At 44.1% G+C, this 21221-nt stretch overlaps 1 protein-coding gene across 2 annotated transcripts in view; it reads left to right on the top strand.

Annotated features, from left to right (window-relative positions):
* Positions 1-617: 617 nt before the first annotated feature.
* The window catches only part of ap3s2 (adaptor related protein complex 3 subunit sigma 2), a 56470-nt gene continuing 35866 nt past the window's right edge, over positions 618-21221 (top strand). Inside the window, exons 1-3 of one of the 2 annotated variants that reach the window (XM_041174717.1) lie at positions 618-781; positions 8971-9062; positions 14198-14309. In XM_041174717.1, the coding sequence (XP_041030651.1) occupies positions 713-781; positions 8971-9062; positions 14198-14309 (273 nt within the window). In that variant the 5' untranslated portion in view covers positions 618-712. The remainder of the gene's footprint in view (positions 782-8970; positions 9063-14197; positions 14310-21221) is intronic. The other variant, XM_041174716.1, reaches the window with a different exon arrangement.

Genomic DNA, 21221 nt, shown 5'->3' with positions numbered 1-21221 from the left:
CGTGGGTGGAAAACCTCGGTTAAGGAAGGAGGACATGTCAGAGGAACTGTTTTTGAAGGTAGCATCATCAGAACAGATGCGACGGAGGTGAAGGAACTGAGAGAATGGGATGGAGTCCTTACAGGAAGCGGGGTGTGAGGAGCTGTAGTCGAGATAGCTGTGGGAGTCGGTGGGTTTGTAATGGATATTGGTGGACAGTCTATCACCAGAGATTGAGACAGAGAGGTCAAGGAAGGGAAGGGAAGTGTCAGAGATGGACCACGTGAAAATGATGGAGGGGTGGAGATTGGAAGCAAAATTAATAAATTTTTTCCGGGTCCAGACGAATCATTCGGACTGGAAACGTTAACTGCGTCCCTCTCGGCAGATGCTGTCAGACCTGCTGAGTTTTTCCAGCTATTTCTGTTTTTATTTCTGAATCAGTGTATTTGTTCACCGGAAGCGGAACTGCACCGGGCGGGCGGGGGACCGGAAGCGACAGTGCACCGGGCGGGCGGGGGACCGGAAGCAGAGCTGCACCGGGCGGACGGGGGACCGGAAGCGGCAGTGCACCGGGCGGGCGGGGGACCGGAAGCAGAGCTGCACCGGGCGGACGGGGAACCGGAAGCGGCGGTGCACCGGGCGGGAGACCGGAAGTGGCGGTGCACCGGGCGGACGGGAGACCGGAAGCGGAGGGGGACCGGAAGCGTCGGTGCACCGGGCGGGCGGCAGGATGATTAAGGCGATCCTGGTCTTTAACAATCATGGGAAGCCGCGGCTTAGCCGCTTCTACCAGCATTTCGTGAGTACCCGAGCCCGGGGTTTGATTCCCGTCGGCTCCTGGGAGAGAAATGTCAACAAAAACGGTTTTTCCCAAAATGTCTTTACTTATAATTTGTTGAAAATCTCCAATTTTTTGCACCTGAAACATTGAATCAAACAGGAGGCCATTCGGCGCCTCGTGCATGTGCCAGCTCCTTCCCCATCGCCCTGCCAAATATATTCCCTTAAAGTATTTATCCAATTCCCTTTGAAAGTTATTATTGAATCAATAAGGGTCACTATGTAAAAGAACATTCTCCTCGTCTCGCCCTCTGCTGCTTTTACCGACTCTCTTCAATCTGTCACCCTCTGGTCATTAACTCTCCTGTCACCAGAAACAGAGTAAATCAGGAGAAACTATCAAAACCCCTTAGGACTTGAACATACCGATCAAAATTTCCTTTAATCTTTTCTGCTGTAAAGAAAACAAAACCAACTTTACCAGCCTCTCACAAAATAAAATTCCCTCATCCCAGGTACCATTCTAGTAACAAAACAAAAATACCTGGAAAAACTCAGCAGGTCTGACAGCATCTGCGGAGAGGAATACAGTTAACGTTTTGAGTCCATATGACTCTTCAACAGAACTAAGGAAAAATAGAAAAGAGGTGAAATATAAGCTGGTTTAAGGGGGGGTGGGGGGTGGGACAAGTAGAGCTGGATAGAGGGCCAGTGATAGGTGGAGATAACCAAAAGATGTCACAGAAAAAAGGACAATGAGGTGTTGAAGGTGGTGATATTATCTAAGGAATGTGATAATGAAGGTACAGATAGCCCTAGTGGGGGTGGGGTAGAGGGATAAAACAATGGATGGAAATACATTTAAAAATAATAGAAATAGGTGGGAAAAGAAAAATCTATATAAATTATTGGAAAAAAGGGGGATCGGAAAGGGGATGGAGGAGAGAGTGCATGATCTAAAATTGTTGAACTCAATATTCAGACTGGAAGGCTGTAAAGTGCAAACCTCCCTGTCGCTTGCCATTTTAACATTCCACCCTGCTCTCTTGCCCACCCTTGGCTTGCTGCATTGTTCCAGTGAAGCCCAACGCAAACTGGAGGAACAGCACCTCATCATCCGACTAGGCACTTTACAGCCTACCTGATTGAATATTGAATTCAACGACTTTAGATCTTGAACTCCCTCCTCCATCCCCACCCACTTTCTGTTTCTTCCCCCTTCCTTTTGTTTTTTCCAATAATTTATATAGATTTTTCTTTTCCCATCTATTTCCATTATTTTTAAATCTTTTATGCGCTGCTAGCCTTTCCACCCCACCCCCACTAGAGCTGTACCTTGAGTGCCCTACCATCCATTCTTAATTAGCACATTCGTTTAGATATCACCACCTTCAACGCCTCTGTGTTCTTTTGTCTGTGACATCTTTTGATTATCTGCTCCTATCACTGCTTGCTTGTCCCTACAACCACACCACCCCCCCACTTCTCCCCCCCTCCCCAAACCAGCTTATATTTCACCCCTCTCAGATTCACTCAGTTCTGTTGAAGGGTCATGAGGACTTGAAACGTTAACTATTTTCTTCTCCGCCGATGCTGCCAGACCTGCTGAGTTTTTCCAGGTAATTCTGTTTTTGTTTTGTAAAGTGTCTAGTCGGAAGATGAGGTGCTGTTCGTCCAGTTTGCGTTGAGCTTCACTGGAACATTGCAGCAGGCCAAGGATGGACATGTGGGCATGAGAGCAGGGTGGTGTGTTGAAAAGGCATGCGACAGGGAGGTCTGGGTCATGTGTCATTCTAGTAAATCTTGGCATCCTCTTGACATTCTCCTGAAACTGCGATGCGCAGAATCTAGCACAATATTCAGCTAATGTCCAATAACTGTTTTATAATTGTGCAACATAACTTCCTTTTATACTCTGTTCCTCTATTAACAAAGCCGAGGATCACGTTTAATAGCAACCTTTTCAACTTGCCACCTTCAAAGATTGTGGACATGTATTCCCACCGTGTAGCTTATGTTGCTTTTGTTTATTCTTCTTTCCAAAATGTAACCCTTCACACTTCTATGCATTAAATTTCACCTGCCAAGTGTCTGCCCATTTCACAAATCTGTCTGTGTCTTCCTGAAGTCTTTTACTATCATAGAATTATAGAAAGTTTACGGCACAGAAAGAGGCCACTCGGCCCATTGTGTTTGCACCGGCTGAAAAATGAGCCTCCCAGCCTAATCCCCTTTCCAGCATTTGGTCCATAGCTCTGCAGGTTATAGCATTTGAGGTGCAGGTCCAGACACCCTTTAAATGATTTGAGGGTTTCTGCCTCTATTACCCTTTCAGGCAGAGAGTTTCAGACTCTCTCAACCCTCTGGGTGAAAAATTTTCCTCATCTCCCCTCTTACCTTTCTACCAATCACTTTAAATCTATGCCCCCTAGTCACTGACCTCTCTGCTAAAGTAAATAGGCCCTTCCCATCCACTGTATCCAGGCCCCTCACAATTTTGCACATCTCAGTCAAATCTCCCCTCAGCCTCCTCTGTTCCAAGGAGAACAACCTCAGTCTATCCAATCTTTCCTCATAGCTGCAATTTTCCAGCCCCGGCAGCATCCTCGTAAATCTCCTCCATATCCTCTCTAGTGCGATTCCATCCTTTCTGTAATGAGGTGACCAAAACAGCACACAGTACTCAAGTTGTGGCCTAACTAATGTTTCATATAGTTCCAGCATAACCTCCCTGCACTTATATCCTGTACCTCAGCTAGTAAAAGAAAGGATTCCATCGGCTTTCTTAACCACCTTATTGCTTCAGGGATCTGTGGACATTTGCTCTGAGGTCCCTCACTTCCAATACACCTCTCCGTATTCCCCCATTTATTGTGTAATCATTGCCTTGTTTGACCTTCCCAAATGTATCATTTCACACTTCTGGGTTGAATTCCATTTGTCACTTTTCTGCCCATTTGACCAGCCTATTGATATTTTCCTGCAGCCTACAGCAATCCTCCTCGTTATCAACCACACAGCCAATTTTTGTCATCTGCAAATTTCTTGATCATTCCCCCTACATTTACATTAAAATCATTAATATATACCAGAAAAAGCAGAGCACCCAGTACTGAGCCCTGCAGAACCCCACTGGAAACAGCCTTCCTGTCACAAAAATCCCCGTTTGTTTCTTGCCAGTGAGGTAATTTTGTCTCCAGCTTGCTACATTCCCTTGGATCCCAGGGCTTTTTTTTTTAACCAGTCTGCCACGTGCGGGACCTTGTTAAAAGCCTTGCTAAAATCCATGTAGACCACATCAACTGCACTACCCTCATCAACCCTCCTTGTTACTTCTCAAAGAATTCAACCAAGTTAGTCAAACACTATCTTCCCTTAACAAATCCATGCTGACTGCCCTTGATTAATCTGTGCCTTTCTAAGCGACAGTTTATTCTGTGTTTCAGAATTGATTCTAATAATTTGCTCACCACTGTGGTTAGACTGACTGGCCTGTAATTATTCAGCTTATCTCTTTGCTCCCTTTTTAAACAAAAGTACAACGTTAGCAGACCTCCAATCCTCTGGCACCTCACCTGCATCCTGTGAGGATTGGAAAATAATGGTCAGACCCTCTCCAATTTCCTCCCTGGCTTATTTTAACAGCCTGGGGCACATTTCTTCCAGCCCTGGTGACTTATCCACTTTCAAGGTTGCTAATACTTCCTCTCTCCCTATGTTTATCACATCCAATACTTCACATTCCTCCTTCTTAACTATAGTGTCTGCATCGTCGCCCTCTTTTATGAAGACAGATGCAAAGTATTCGTTAAGAACCCACATCCTCCTCCTCCACACACAGGTTACTTTTTTGGTCTTTTATGGGCTTTGCTCTTAATTATTCTCTTACTCTTAATGTATTGATCAAACATCTTTGGGTTGTTCTTGATTTTGCTTTTTTTCATTCATTCACGGGATGTGAGCTTCGCTGGCTGGGCCAGCATTTATTGCCCATCCCTAATTGCCCTTGAGAAGGTGGTGGTGAGCTGCCTTCTTGAACCACTGCAGTCCATGTGGTGTAGGTACACCCACAGTGCTGTTAGGGAGTGAGTTCCAGGATTTTGACCCAGTGACAGTGAAGGAACGGTGATATATTTCCAAACAGGATGGTGTGTAGCTTGGAGAGGAACTTCCAGGTGGCGCTGTTCCCATGTGTATGCTGCCCTTGTCCTTTTAGATGGTTGTGGGTTTGGAAGGTGCTGTCTAAGGAGCCTTGGTGAATTCCTGCAGTGCATCATGTAGGTGGTAACACTGCTGCTACTGTGCATCGGTGGCGGAGGGAGTAAATGTTTTTGGATGGGGTGCCAGTCAAGTGGACTGCTTTGTCCTGGATGATGTCAAGCTTTTTGAGTTGCTGGAGCTGTACTCATCCAGGCAAGTGTGGAGTATTCCATGTCACTCCTGACTTGTGCCTTTTAGATGGTGGGCAGGCTTTGGGGGGTCAGGAGGTGAGTTACTCATCACAGGATTCCTAGCCTATGACCTGCCCTTGTAGCCGCAGTATTTATATGGCTAGTCCAGTTCAATTTCTGGTCAATGGTAGCCCCCAGGATGATGATAGTGGGGGATTCAGCGATGGTAATGCCATTGAATGTCAAGGGACAATGGTTAGATTCTCTCTAATTGGATATGGTCATTGCCTGGCACTTGTGTGCTGTGAATGTTAGTTGACACTTGTCAGCCCAAGCCAAGATATTGTCCAGGTCTTGCTGCATTTGGACATGGACTGCTTCAGTATCTGAGGAGGCCCGAATGGTGCTGAACAATGTGTAATCATCAGCGAAACATCCCCATTTCTGACATTATGATGGAAGGAAGGTCATTGATGAAACAGTTGAAGATGGTTGGGCCGAGGACACTACCCTGAGGAACTCCTGCAGTGATGTCCTGGAGCTTAGATGACTGATCTCCAACAAACAGAATCATCTTCCTTTGTGCTAGGTATGACTCCAACCAGTGGAGAGTTTTCCCCCTGATGCTCATTGACTCCAGTTTTGCTAGGGCTCCTTGATGCCACACTCGGTCAAATGCTGTGTTGATGTCAAGGGCAGTCACTCTCACCTCACCTCGGGAGTTCAGCTGTTTTGTCCATGGTTGAACCAAGGATGTAATGAGGTCAGGAGCTGAGTGGCACTGGCGGAACCCAAATTGAGCATCAGTGAGCAGTTTATTGCTAAGCAATTGCCGCTAGAAAGCGCTGTTGATGACCCCTTCCATTACGTTACTGATGATGGAGAGTAGACTGAAGGGGCAGTAAATTGGATTTGTCCTGTTTTTTGTGTACAGGACATACCTGGGCAATTTTCCACATTGCGGAGTAGATGCCAGTGTTGTAGCTGTATTGGAACAGCTTGGCTAGGGGCGCGGCAAGTTCTGGAGCACAAGTCTTCAGTACTATTGCTGGAATATTGTCAGGGCCCATAGCCTTTGCAATATCCAGTGCCTTCAGCCATTTCTTGATATCACGAGGAGTGAATTGAATTGGCTGACGACTGGCAACTGTAATGCTGGGTAGCTCCGGAGGAGGCTGAGATGGAACATCCACTTGGCACTTCTGGCTGAAGATTGTAGCAAATGCTTCAACCTTATCTTTTGCACTAATGTGCTGGGCTCCTCCATCATTGAGGATGGGGATATTTGTGAAGACTCCTTTCCAGTGAGTTGTTTAATTGTCTACTACCATTCATGACTGGATGTGGTAGGACTGCAGAGCTCAGATCTGCTCCGTTGGTTGTGGAATCGCTTAGCTCTATCACTTGCTGCTTATGCTGTTTGGCATGCAAGTAATCTTGTGTTATAGCTTCACTAGGTTGACACCTCATTTTTAGGTATGCCTGGTGCTGCTACTGGCACGTCCTCCTGCACTCTTCATTGAGCCAGAGTTGATCCCCTGGCTTGATGGTGATGGTAGAGTGGGGGATATGCTGCACTATGAGGTTCCAGGTTGTGTTTGAGTACAATTCTGCTGCTGCTGATGGCCCACAGCGCCTCATGGATGACCTGTCTGAGTTGCTAGATACGTTCGAAATCTATCCCATTTAGCACAGTGTTAGTGCCACACAACGCAGTGGAGGATATCCTCAATGTGAAGACAGGACTTAGTCTCTACAAGGACTGTGTGGTGGTCACTGCCACCAGTACTGTCATGGATAGATGCACCTGCAGCAGGCAGATTGGTGAGGATGAGGTCAAGTATATTTTTCCCGCTTGGTTCCCTCACCACCTGCTGCACACCCAGACTAGCAACTATGTCATTTAGGACTCGGCCAGTTTGGTCTGTTGTGGTTCTACCGAGCCACTCTTGGTGATGGACATTGAAGTCCCCCACCCTCGGTACATTCTGTGCCCTTTCCACTCTCAGGGCTTCCTCCAAGTGATGTTCAACGTGAAGGAGCACTGATTCATCAGTGTGGGGTGGGGATGGTGGGAGGACTGGTACGGCATGTGGCAGGAGGTTTCCTCGCCCATGTTTGACTTCATACCATGAGAGTTTGAGGGTTCTGGAGTTCATGTTGAGCATTCCCAAGGCAACTCCCTCCTGACTGTTTATCACTGCTGGGTCTGATGGTGATAGTGGTATCTGGGACATTGTCACAGAATCATACCTTACAATGACTTTGTCAGGCTGTTGCTTGACTAGTCTGTGAGATAGCTCTCCCAATTTTGACACAAGCCCCCAGACCAGATATTAGTAAGGAGGACTTTGCAGGATTGACAGGGCTGAGTTTGCCGTTGTCTTTTCTGGATTCATTTCCAGTTCCATTCCTTTTTGATATTTGCTAGGCCATTTAAGAGTCAACCACATTGCTGAGAGTCTGGAACCACATGTAGGTCAGACAGTAAGGATGGCAGATTTCCTGAAGGACATTAGTGAATCAGATGGGTTTTTACAACGACCAACAATGGTTCTATGATCATCGTTAGGCTTTTAATTTCGGATTTTTTAGTAAATTCAAATTCCACTATCTGGCGTGGCTGGATTCGAACCCGGGGATCCCTGGGGCATTTCCCATGGTCTCTGGATTACTAGTCCAGTGACAATATCTCTACACCAATGCCTCCCCTCCAGTATTCTTTCATGCCCTCTCTTTGCTTTGCTAATTTGCTTTTTGATTTCACCTCTCCTCCTTCTGTACTCCTCTCAGCTTCCTGTAGCATTGAGTTGTCGGTATCTGACATAAGCTTTCCTTTTCTGCCTTATCTTACCCTGTAAGTTCCTTGACTTCCAGGGGACTCTGGATTTGGCCACCCCACCCTGACTATCCTCCTGACTTTTTTTCATTTCTGAGTTGCATGTCACCTGAAAGCTTTGGAACTGTGCCCGATATATCCAGGTTTCGGTCAGTAATATACGTCAAAAAGAGCAGTGGTCCCAATTCCGAGCCCTGGGGAACACCACTGTATACTCACCTCCAGTGTGTAAAATAACATCACCACTGCACTCTGACCCTTGTCCAATTTTGTGTCTACATTGCTCTTTCCTTTCATTTTAATGTTGCTGAAGTCGATGCTGCAATACCTTATCAAAGCCCTAGTTCGCATCAAACACACACCTCATCAACTGTCTCCACAATTCATCAAAAGTTTCAATCGAGTTAGTCAAACCTGATTTTGTGATTCACAAATCCTTAAAGAGTTTCAGTTATGAACTCATTTTTTTCTAACTGTCAGTAATTTTTGTTCCAAATTAATATCGCTAATAAATTGAAACAAAGGTTGAAATTGGAGATCCTGCAGCCTTTCATTCCAAGCTGGGTTCCCTGGAAACTTTCAGTTATGGAATCTGTCTTTATATTCCCTCTCTGATATTTATAACGTGTTTAAAGATCTCCCTGTATTTAATAATTTATAATATCCCCCACCTCTAGTATGTACAAGAGACTGGTTGTTGGAGTCCCTCTCTGGGACTCTTAATAAAGTAACTTCAAAATAGTTCAGTCATCAATGTAACTGTATCCCTGACAATGTGAATTATTGTTTTGAGAAACTGCATGGAGCATCTTCTGTTTATTTCTGGTCTTTTCACTTCTTAATTTAAGACTTTACATGCTAGCTGCTGAATTGTAAGGATTGTTGCTTTGTGTGTGCTGCATTGGGCACCTGTCACAGCAGCTGCTTCACCTCCAGTGTCACTCTGAAAACTGTTCTGTGTTTGTTTTGAAACTTCAGTCAGAGGACATGCAACAGCAGATCATCCGAGAGACTTTCCATCTGGTGTCCAGGCGAGATGAAAATGTCTGCAATTTTTTGGAAGGTGGCAGGTGAGTGGGCAGATTGTGGTGAAATTCCCAGATGGTGACAGTCTGGAGATTATGTTGTAGCCCAGCTCCTATGGATGAGGCTCAGCTTTAACAGTCTATTCAAAATGTTTGAGGATGTGGCTAGCAGGGTGGGTATCAGTGGATATAATTCACTTGGATTTTCATAAAGTGCTCAGTAAGGTGCCACAAAGGTTGTTAAAACAAGATTAGAGCTCATAGATTGGGACTAACATATTAGCTTGGATTGAGGATTGGTTAACAGACTAAGAACAGTAGGAATACATGGATCACATTTAGGTTGGCAGACTATTGTAACTCTTTCGAGTACAAATCTATTTCCATCTGTTTCAGATGAAGTTACATTGTTTCATAGTTTGCCATTGTGAGATTTGAATTCTTGATAGTTTTGTCATTGTGAGATTTGAACTCTTGATACTCTTTTTGAGTAAACCTGTTTCCATCTGTTTTAGATGAAGTTATATTGTTTCATAGTTTGCCATTGTGAGATTTGAACTCTTGAGTCTTGGGGTTACAAACCCAGAACCATAACCACTTGGCTATTTAGGCCAAGCAGCAGACTATTATATCTTGACATTTATACCACTGATTGTCATGAAGCTGAATTAGTATCAGCTAAGTGTAGTCATTAATCTAGTTAACAATCATATAATTTGAACAGCAAGTGTTAATTCAACACCCAGATGTTGTTGTGGAACTAAGCCTATGTAAGACAGTATTGAATTTACTAATTATTTTACTCAATAAAATCATCAAATCAAATCATGTGATTTGCCAGGAAATAATTGTATGATATTGCTTTTTGCAACATTTCCATATACAGTTATTGCCCCAAACCAGCCCACATATAATTCATTCAATGAAATTAGGAAGGTTTATATAGACACAGTGGTAAAATTGAAAGAAGAAATTTAATGCAGAGAAGTGTGAAGTGATGCATTTGGAAGGAGGAATTAAGATAGCAATATAAACTAATTGGTCCAGTTTTAAAGTGGATGCAGGAACAGACACACCTGGAGGTGTACGATTAGAGACACCTTTGTTATGTGGTTATGTGCACATTCATGGGATGTGGGTGTCGCTGGCTAGGCCAGCATTTATTGCCTATCCCTAATTGCTCTTGAGAAGGTGATGGTGAGCTGTCTTCTGGAACTGCTCAATACATGTGGTGTAGGTGCACCCACAGTGCTGTTAGGGAGAGAGTTCCAGGATTTTGACCCAGTGACAGTGAAGAAACCGTGATTTCCAAGTCAGGATGGTGAGTGGCTTGGAGGGGAACTTGCAAGTGGTGGTGTTCCCATGTGTCTGCTGCCTTTGTACTTCTAGATGGTAGTATTCATGGGTTTGGAAGGTGCTGCCTAAGGAGCCTTGGTGAGTTCCTGCAGTGCATCTTGTTGATGGTACACACTGCTGCTACTGTGCGTTGGTGGTGGAGGGAATGTGGATGTGGTGTCAATCAACTGGGCTGCTTTGTCCTGGATGGTGTCAAGCTTCTTGAGTGTTGTTGGAGCTGTACTCATCTGGGCAAGTGGAGAGTATTCCATCACACTCCTGACTTGTGCCTTGTAGATGGTGGACAGGCTTTGGGGAGTCAGGAGGTGAGTTACTCGCTGTAGGATTCCCAGCCTCTGACCTGCCCTTGTAGCCACAGTATTTATATGGCTAGTCCACTTCAGTTCCTGATCAATCGTAACCCCCCAGGATGTTGATAGTGGGGGATTTAATGATGGTAATGCCATTGAATGTAAAGATGCGATGGTTAGATGGTCATTGCCTGGCATTTGTGTGGCATGCATGTTACTTGCTACTTGTCAGCCCAAGCCTGGATATTATCCAGGTCTTGCTGCATTTGGACATGGACTGCTTCAGTATCTGAGGAGTCGCAAATGGTGCTGAACATTGTGCAATCATCAGCGAACATCCCCACTTCTGACCTTATGATGGAAGGAAGGTCATTGATGAAGCAGCTGAAGGTGTTTGGGCCTAGGACACTATCCTGAGGAACTCTTGCAGTGATGTCCCGAAACTGAGATGATTGACCTCCAATAACCACAACCATCTTCCTCTCTGCTGGGTCTGACTCCAACCAGCAGAGAATTTTCCCCCGATACCCATTGACTCCAGTTTTGCTGGGGCTCCTTGATGCCATACTCGGTCAAACCATGCCTTGATGTCAAAGGAAGTCACTCTCACTTCACCTCACTTCTGGAGTTCAGCTCTTTTGTCCAAGGCTGTAATGACCTATCTGTGTGTCGTCAGCAAACTTAACAACCATTCTTTCAGTCCTTTCATCCAAGTCATTTATATAAATTGTAAAAAAAGTTGAGGCCCTGGCACTGATCCCTGTGGCACACCACTCGTCACATCCTGTCAACCAGAAAAAGACCTATTTGTTATGTTATGTTGGCTAGCCAATCTTCTATTGATGCCAATATTTTATCCCTTATGCCATGAGCATTTATTTTCTGTAATAATCTTTGATGTGGCACTTTATCAAATGCCTTGTGGAAATCTAAGTACAGCACATCCACCGAGTCCCCTTTATCCACAGTTTCCGGCCTGTGAGACAAAATGTTTTCACAACGAGTGGTTTGGGTCTGGAATGCATTGCCTGGAAATGTGGTGGAGGCAGGTTCGATTGAGGCATTAAAGCGGGCATTAGATGATTATTTGAATAGAATCAATGTGCAAGGGTATGAGGAAAAATCAGGACAATGGCACTAGGTCATAATGCTCATTCAGAGAGCTGGTACAGACATGATGGGCTGAATGGCCTCCTGTGCTGTTAAGATTCTGTGATCCTAAGATTGTTGCTTCTTAGCGGCACCCAGAGTAATTCTACATCTAGATTTTCTGAGCCAATATCCTCTCTCACTTTCGCACTGATTTCATCCTTAACTAACAACACCACCCCACCTCCTTTTTGCCTGTCCATCCTAAATATCGAGTACCCTTGGATATTCAGTTCCCAGCCTTGGTCATCCTGCAGCCATGTCTCCGTAATTGCAATCATATCGTACCGAATTACATCTATTTGCGCTGTTAATTTGTCTACCTTATTGTGAATGCTCTGTGCATTCAGATACAGTGTCTTTCAATTTGTCTTTTTAATATTTTTACACTTTTTTTGTTCTATGGCCCTATTTTCTGCTAGCTCTTGTTTCCTTTGCCTTCCACTTTTGCTTTCTATGTATCTGCCTTTCATTCCTATCTTTGTTTCCCTCTCTTGTGTTTCCCTGCTCAGGTTGCTGTTGCTCTACCAATCTAGTTTAAACCCTCCCCACAGTACCAGCAAATACCCCTGTGAGGATATTGGTTCTGTTCCTGCTGGGGGGTGCAACCCATCCAGCTTGTACAGGTCCCGTCTTCCCCAGAATCAGTCCCAATGCCTCGAGCAGAAATCCCTCCCTCTCACACCATCTCTCCAGCCAAACATTCATCTGGCCTAATCTCCTGTTCCTGATCTCACTAGCGCGTGGCACTGGGACTAATCCTGAGATTACTACCTTTGAGGTCCTGCATTTTAATTTATTTCCTAGCTCCCTATATTCTGCTTTCAGGACCTCATTTCTCTTTTTAGCTATGTCATTGGTACTGATATGCACGATAACCTCTGGATTATCACCCTCCCCCCTTCAGAATATCCTGCAGCCGATCAGTGACATCCCTGATACCAGGGAGGCAACATACCATACTGGTGTCATGCCTGTGGCTGCAGAAACGTCTATCTGTTCCATCTATGATAGAATCCCCTTTCACTATTGCTGTCCCACTCCGTGCAGCTGAGCCACTCGTGGTGCCATGGACTTGACTCTTGCTGAATTCCAATGAGAAACCATCTCCCCCAGTAGCATCCAAAATGGAAAATCTATTGGAGAGGGAAATGGACCCTGGGGATTCCTGCACTACCTGCCTAGTGCCTTTACTCTGCCTGGTGGTTACCCATTCCCTTTCTGCCTGTGCACTCTTTTTACCTGCATTGTGACGACCTCATTGTTTGTGCTATCTATGAAGACCTCAGCCCTGCAGATGTTCCACAGTGACTCCAGTCACTGCTTCAGCTCCAAAACACAGATTTTGAGTAGCTGCAGCTGGAGACGCTCCCTGCACACATGGTGACACTGTAAGTTTCCTTGAGTTCCCATATTGCACAGGAGGAGCATTATACTTGGCCAAGCTGCCCTGCCATGACCCACCCTTAAATTCCTCCCTTTACTTTTACCTCCTATAGTTTAGAGAATGTTCAGGACAGATACTTACCTGGCCCTACTTACCAAGGCCTCCACTCTTCTTACTGAGGAAAAGTAGAAAATGAAAGGATCACCTCCTTCGCTCTTCACTGAACTCCCTCACTCACCCAACTCCAACTGAAGCACTCCAGTGCAGACAAAAGCAGCACTGTGGATGGCTTGCTTTTGTGCTGTCCGAATCAAGTTTCTGAAAACCTGTTTAAGCCAGTTAACTAATTTACAGCTACAGCTGCAAGCAGAGCCTGTATAACTCCTATTTTAAAGCTGGACCAAGACTCACCTTCACCCAACCCAAAGAGCAACTTTTAGTTAGTTGTTAAGTTAAAGAAAAATTAGACTTTAAATAGGAATGAACCCTTAAAAGCCCCTCTCTCACCAAACTCCAACCGAAGCACTAATGCAGCCAAAAGTAGCACTCCAGTGCAGACTGGGCTTCATCATTGAAGGTTCGGAGAGCAAAAGCGAGAAATTTATCCTAACCTTTATAAGACACTGGTTAAGCTCAACCGGAGAATCATATTGTGTTCCTTTTCATTGGACTTCATTTTTAAGATATAACGGAGGACAGGAATAGATTGATTGGTCCATTGAGTTTGTCCTGTCAGGTGATGGTGTAAATCCTGCAGTAATCAGCCTCAAACACACATCTCCCGCAGTTTCCAGATGGCACAAAAACACAGAACACCAAAGACCAATTTAGCAATGAACTTGGAGACGTTCCTTTCTGATTCCCAAAGATAGTGAAACAAGTTTCAAGAGACCCTGTGACTGGGAAATATAGCCCTCTGCATACACAATTGTCATTCACGCTAAGGAATCTGTCCTGCTCCCTTTTGAATGTCTATAACTACTTCTGATTTTTTCCAGTTTGATTGGTGGGTCAGACTACAAGCTGATATATCGACATTACGCTACCCTGTACTTCCTGTTCTGTGTTGACTCATCCGAGAGTGAATTGGGAATTCTGGATCTGATACAGGTTTGTGGGATGATTCCATTCTCCCAGTATAAGTCGATTAGTCTTGTATGATTGTTAGAGAATCTCAGCAGTAAGATCTAAATAAATGCTTGAAGGAGGCAGACTCACATCTGTTTGGTTTTATGCCCTCTGCAGAGTAACTGCACCTAGGGCAAAGTGAAGTTTAAAAAGATAACTTATGCTTTCTTAATGTTATTGGAAAGGCTTTTGGATTAACTTATCTTAAAATGGAACCAATATTCTTAAAGAAATGGAGCTCTGAACTCCTTGGCCAGAGAATGAGATAGTGTCAACAGTATAACCTGGGCCTTAGAATCTGTGTTGTCAGTACAGACTAGTCACAAACTGGCACCAAAGGCAAAATCATTTCACACATCTGCAAAAAGACAAGTTGCTTTTATATAACTGCTTTAACATAGAAACGTGCCCCAAGCTGCTTCACTGAGGGCTGTGAGCATAGAGGGAGACATTAGGAGTGAGTGGTGTCTGAAGTTTTCATCAAAGAGGTGGGATTTAAGGATGGTTTTAGAGTAGGAGGGAGAGGCAAAGGGCTTTAGGGAAGGAATTCTAGAGTGCAGGGTTTAGGCAGCTGAAGGCCTGGCTGCCAATGGTGGGATGAAGGGACGACGCCAGAGTCTGAGTGACAGAAAGAGTTCAGAAACGTAGATCAGGAGCTGTGTAAATGCCCTCTCGGTGATCTCCGATAGGTGAACTTCACCTTACTGCAATTTGGCTTTCATTGATTATGCAAATAGAATTAAATAGAAGAGCAAGCTTCAGAAAATAGTCTTGTGTGCTTAATTGCTTAGAAATTGGACCTTAAATATTAGCCTTTCTATGTAGCCAGGTATGTATTATATATCAGCTGTCCTTAGCTAAATGTTGGAAGATGTATGCTGTTTTACCTCTAATATTTGCAAGGAAACTACTGAATGCTGTTAAAAGATTCAACTTGTGATATATTCATGTCCTATATCACTTATGGTCAATAAAGATTTGCATATAAATCAGTCCCTTTTACTGTTTGAAGGATTCAACGGTCATTCTTTTAATTGTTCATTTTATGACTTTAATGATTAGATTTGCCTGATCAAGGGAACAACTAGTCCTGATAGCATATTGGGTTAGTGTTTAATGCACTTTCAAACCTAGATTGATATATCATTAACGGAGATAATAAGAATTGTTCCACAAATTTATATGCAGTCAGCCCATCTGATTTTGGTAACTCTCACCTTCATCTTGTCCCCATATTCCTCAGCCTCACACCCTCTGTAACTAACCTATCACAAGCATTCTCAAAGGTGATGCTATTCTGAAGAATAACAGGCAGTTATTTCTTCAATATCCATTTCCGTATCCTTCTGTTGTCTCCATGGTCTTGTCAGTAGTTATTTTGTTATTTTACAGTTATATATTGAAATAGAGTTGCACCATTGCAACTTTCCTGAGTTTCCTATCTAAGAGATTTTACACTGGCTCAGGTGATTATGCAAAATTGGGAAGCTGCTAAACCGTAGAGAACTGGGAGGGCCAAAATTCAAGAGTTTAGTCTGTGCCACTGCAGTTGATCTCAGTCAGTGACTTCAATTAGTCTGTGTTCTTGGATCAAGGAGGAGAACAAAATCACCCAGATTTCTTTCCCGTTCATGCCCTCTCTACCCTTCCCTTCATTCATGCCCTAATTCCATAAATCCTCCCACCATGTGGTAATCTTGATATCATCAGCCTTTTTACTAATGGACTCATTATGTTGCTGCAAGCGGAAATACACTTACTGGGATTTAACAATGCTCTCTCTTAATTCTTTCAGTTGTTTAGACAGCTGTGGGAACTTACAACCAAATATTTCCAGATACTCCCATAATTGTCCTTTCATTCTATCTTTTACACTAATTTCTGTGATATTGTGATGATAATATTCATCATTCCTTGGTCACCCATCCTGACAGGTGTTTCCAGGGTAAAACAAAAGGTTGTTTCAGGAACAGGACATGAATTTTCACATCCATGATTATCTTCCATTTTGTTGGTGGTACCACTGTATTCCTCTTCTCTACATATGAAGTTTGTGTTGGCTTTAGGTCAGCTCTAACTGCTCCATGGTGCAATTTACTTGTGTCTAAAAAACCCGCATGTTACTTTGGGTCGGCCCCTTATTTCATACAGGCATGTCTCTCTACCTGTTACATCCTTCCAGCCAAGTTCCCAATGCATCATTTATATGTGTCGTAATATTGTATATGACTGCTGTCCCAAATCAATCCTATGTTTACTACCTAATATATTGGCATTGGTTTAATCTCACCTGTCAGCAGTGATAGATACAGAATTAAACTGATTATAGTCCATTTAATAGTTTCACATTTAGCCTGGACAGGATAAGACTGAACCAATCCCCTGAGTTGACAGGCTGTGATGCTATTTTTATACTTGATGACAAAGAAGTTAAATGACTATTAGTGATCCATGAGGGGCCTTTGCCCCATGTATTTATCTCATATTCTCTCGGGTTTGTTCTATGAGCCAGGACCCATAACGTAACACCCACATCATTTTGAGCTGCTTCTACCAAGACAATATGGTCTTCCCTGATTAAATTCATTGATTGTTTTTTCATGATTCTCTAATTCATTCACTATATCCTTCAGGTGAATTGTCATTATCTGATTTTCCTGTAATCGAGTGTCCTGATTGATGTTTCCTTCCTGGAGAGTTGCTTTTTAAAAGATTTTTAATTGCACCATTCAGTGTGGCCGGATCTATACTATTTACCACTGAATTTTTGGTATTAAAATTGTCGTCAAATTGTTTATCAGCTCTCTTTCTTCTGAGTGCAATCTTTGGAACATAAATTTGCTCCCAATGATCTGGCCTTCTGTCTAATTTTACGCCCAACTCATTGACTTGGTGTAGCAAAATAAATAGGGAGAGGTGATGGCATAGTGGCATTGTCGCTGGCCTAGTGATCCAGAGACCCAGGGTAATGCTCCCGCCATGGAAGATGGTGGAATTTGAATTCAGTAAAAATCTGGAAATAAAAGCCTAATGATGGCTGTGAAACCATTGTCGATTGTTGTAAAAACCCATCTGGTTCACTAATGTCTTTTAGGGAAGGAAATCTGTCGCCCTTACCTTACCTACACGTGACTCCAGATCCACATCAATGTGGTTGACTCTTAAATGCCCTCCGAAATGGCCTAGCAAGCCACTCAGTTGTATCAAAATCGCTACAAAGTCACAAAAAAAGGAATGAAACCGGGTGGACCACCCGGACTTAGGCATCAGAAACTGCACCGGCAAGCTCAGCCCTGTCGACCCCGCCAAGTCCTCCTTACTAACATCTGGGGGCTAGTGCCAAAATTGGGACAGCTACCTCACAGACAAGGCAAGCAACATCCTGACATAGTCATCCTCACAGAATCATACCTTACAGATAATGTCCTAGACACCACCATCACCATCCCCACGTATGTCCTGTCCCACTGGCAGGACAGACCCAGCAGAGGTAGTGGCACAGTGGTATACCGTTGGGAGGTAGTTGCCCCGGGAGTCCCCAACATTGACTCCAGACCCCATGAAGTCTCATGGCATCGGGTCAAACATGGGCAAGGAAACCTCCTGCTGATTACCACCCCCACCTCAGCTGATGAATCAATACTCCTCCATGTTGAACACCACTGGGAGGAAGCACTGAGGGTGGCAAGGGGTCAGAATGTACTCTGGGTGGGTGACTTCAATGTCCATCACCGAGAGTGGCTTGGTAGCACCACTATTGATCGAGCTGGCCGAGTCCTAAATGATATAGCTGCTGGACTGGGTCTGCGGTAGATGGTGAGGGAGCCAATAAGAGGGAAAACATACTTGACCTCATCCTCACCAACCTGCCTGCCGCAGATGCATCTGTCCATGATGGCATCGGTAGAAGTGACCATCTTCACAAGTCAAGAGACCTGCCTTCACATTGAGGATGCCCTCCATCGTGTTGTGTGGCTAAATGGGATAGATTTCGAACAGATCTAGCAATCAAGACTGGGCATCCATGAGGTGCTGTGGGCCATCAGCAGTAGCAGAATTGTACTTGAAAACCATCAGTAATCTCATGATCCGGCATATCCCCCACTCTATCATTACCATCAAGCCAGGGGATCAACCCTGCTTCAATGAAGAGTGCAGGAGGGCATGCCAGGAGGAGCAACAGGTATACCTAAAAATGAAGTTCCAACCTGGTGAAGCTATAATACAGGACTACTTGCATTCCAAAGAACATAAGCAGCAAGTGATAGAGCTAAGCAATCCCACAACCAACGGATCAGATCTAAGTCTGCAGTCCTGCCACCTCTAGTCGTGAATGGTAGTGGACAATTAAACAACTAATTGGAGGATGAAGCTCCACAAATATCCTCTTCCTCAGTGATGGGGGAGACCAACACATCAGTGCTGGAGATAAGGCTGAAGCATTTCCTACAATCTTCAGCCAGGAGAGCTGAGTGGATGATCCATCTCGGCCTGCTACAGAGCTCCCCAACATCTCAGATGCCAGTTTTCAGCCAATTCAATTTGTTCCACGTGATATCAAGAAACGGCTGAAGGCACTTGATACTGCAAAGGCCATGGGCCCTGACAATATTCTGGCAATAGTACTGAAGACTTGTGCTCCAGAACTTGCCGCACCCCTAGCCAAACTGTACCAAAACAGCTACAACACTGGCATCTACCTGGCAACTGTGAAAAATGGCCCAGGTACGTCCTGTACACAAAAAACAGGCCAATTACCGCCCCATCAGTCTACTCTCGATCATCAGTAAAGTAATGGGAGGGGTCATCAACAGTACTATCAAGTGGCAATTGCTTAGCAGTAACTTGCGCTCTGATGCCCAGTTTGAGTTCCGCCAGGGCCACTCTGCTCCTGACCTCATTACAGCCTTGATTCAACCATGGACAAAAGAGCTGAACTCTCAAAGTAAGGTGAGAGTAACTGCCCTTGACATCAAGGCAGCATTTGACCGAGTGTGGCATCAAGGAGCCTTAGCAAAACTGGAGTCAATGGGAATCAGGGGGAAAACTCTCCACTGATTGGATTCATACCTAACACAAAGGAAGATGTTTGTGGTTGTTGGAGGTCAGTCATCTCAGCTCCAGAGGGAGCTTTACTCTGTACCTGTCCTGGGAGTATTTTATACAACCCTTAACTTCCTTATTTAGTCATGGATGATGCATCCTTCTCAAACAGTCTTTCTTTCTCACTGGGATAAATCTTTGCTGAAAGTTATTAAATATTTCCTCAAAAGTTGGCCGCTGCTTCTCTCCTGCCTGACTTTTACTCTAGCTTCCCGGTTCACTTTAGCCTGCTCTGCTTTCGTACTCTTTTGGCTGCTTTTATTTAGGTTTAAAACACTAATCTTAGACCCACACTACTCCCCTTCAAACTGAATGTGAAATTCTATCACATTATGATTGCTGTCACCTAGAGGTTCCTTTACCATGAGGTCACCAATTACCTGCTATGGGAGTGTTTGATGGGGAGAGGGAACTTTACTCTGCCTCTAACCCCATACTGTACCTGCCCTGGGAGTGTTTGGTGGGGACAGTGTAGAGGGAGCTTTACTTTGTATCTAACTGTGTGCTCTACCTGCCCTGGGAGTGTTTGATGGGAACAGTGTAGATGGAGTTTTACCCTGTATCTTAGCAATTTAAATCTATGACCCTTGGTTAATGACCTCTTTGCTAAGGAAAATAGATCCTTGCTATCCCCTTTATCTAGGGGCCTCTAATTTTATTCACCTCAATTAAAGCTCCCCTCAGCCTCCTCTATTCCAAAGAAAACAACTCCAGTCTATCTAACCTACCCTCATTGCTAAAATGCTTCATTCATGACAACACCCTTGTAAATTACATCTCTAGTTACAGGGACAGTTTGCAAAAGCTGAGGCTGTTTTCCTTGGAGAAGAGATTAAGAGGAGATTTAATTGAAGCATTCAAAATCATGAGGGATCTGGACAGAGTAGATATGGAAAAACTGTTCCCACTGTTGGAAGAGTTAAGAACCAAAGGCCACTGATTAACTTAAATCAGTAAAAGAAGCAATGATTACACAAGGGAAATATTGTATGCAGCGAATGTTTAAGATCTGGAATGCGCTGCCTGAGAATGAGGTTGAGGCAGATTCAATCATGATTTTAAAAAGGAAATTGGGCAATTATCTGAAGAGAAAAAATTTTCAGGGCTGCAGAGAAAAGGCAGATCTTTGGGACTAGGTGATTTGCTCTTGCAGAGTGTTAGCTTGGACCCTCCTTCTGTGCTGTAGCCATTCTATGATGATCCTCCGTACCCTGTCCTTGTGCAATGATATCCTTCCTGTAAGGTGGTAAAGCGACCTGTTCACAGTACTTTAGCTGTAGCCTAACCAATGCTTTATAAGGTTCTAGCATAATCTCCCTGCTCTTAAATTCAATGTTTGCCGAATAAAGAATATTATCCTATCTGCCTTCTTAACCACGTTCCCAACCTGTCCTGCAACCTCCATGAATCTATGGACATGCATTCCAGATTCCCTCTGTTCCTCTACACTTCTCAGTATCCTCCCGTTTATTGTGTATTCCCTTGCCTTGTTTACTTTCTCCAAATGCATCACCTCACACTTCTCTGAATTGAATTCCATTCTTTTCTGGCCACATGACCAGTCAGTTGATATCTCCCTGCCGTCTACAACTTTTTCCCCTCAATACTTCTCTCAATACTGCTCTGGTTTTTCTGTAGTGTTAAGGTCCCACCTGGAAGAACATAAAGTTTGTAAATTAAAAGAAGCTGCAGGAATGGCAGATGATTATTCACTGGCATATTAATGACCGGCCCCAGTTTGTAGATTTCCAGAGAAATTAGTGGAATGAGAAGTTTGATCATGAAAAGAAA

This window comes from Carcharodon carcharias, chromosome 26 (assembly GCF_017639515.1).
Source record: "Carcharodon carcharias isolate sCarCar2 chromosome 26, sCarCar2.pri, whole genome shotgun sequence".
Taxonomy (NCBI): domain Eukaryota; kingdom Metazoa; phylum Chordata; class Chondrichthyes; order Lamniformes; family Lamnidae; genus Carcharodon; species Carcharodon carcharias.
Note: the sequence above shows the minus strand (reverse complement) of the source record. Positions and strands in the feature narration are given on the sequence as shown.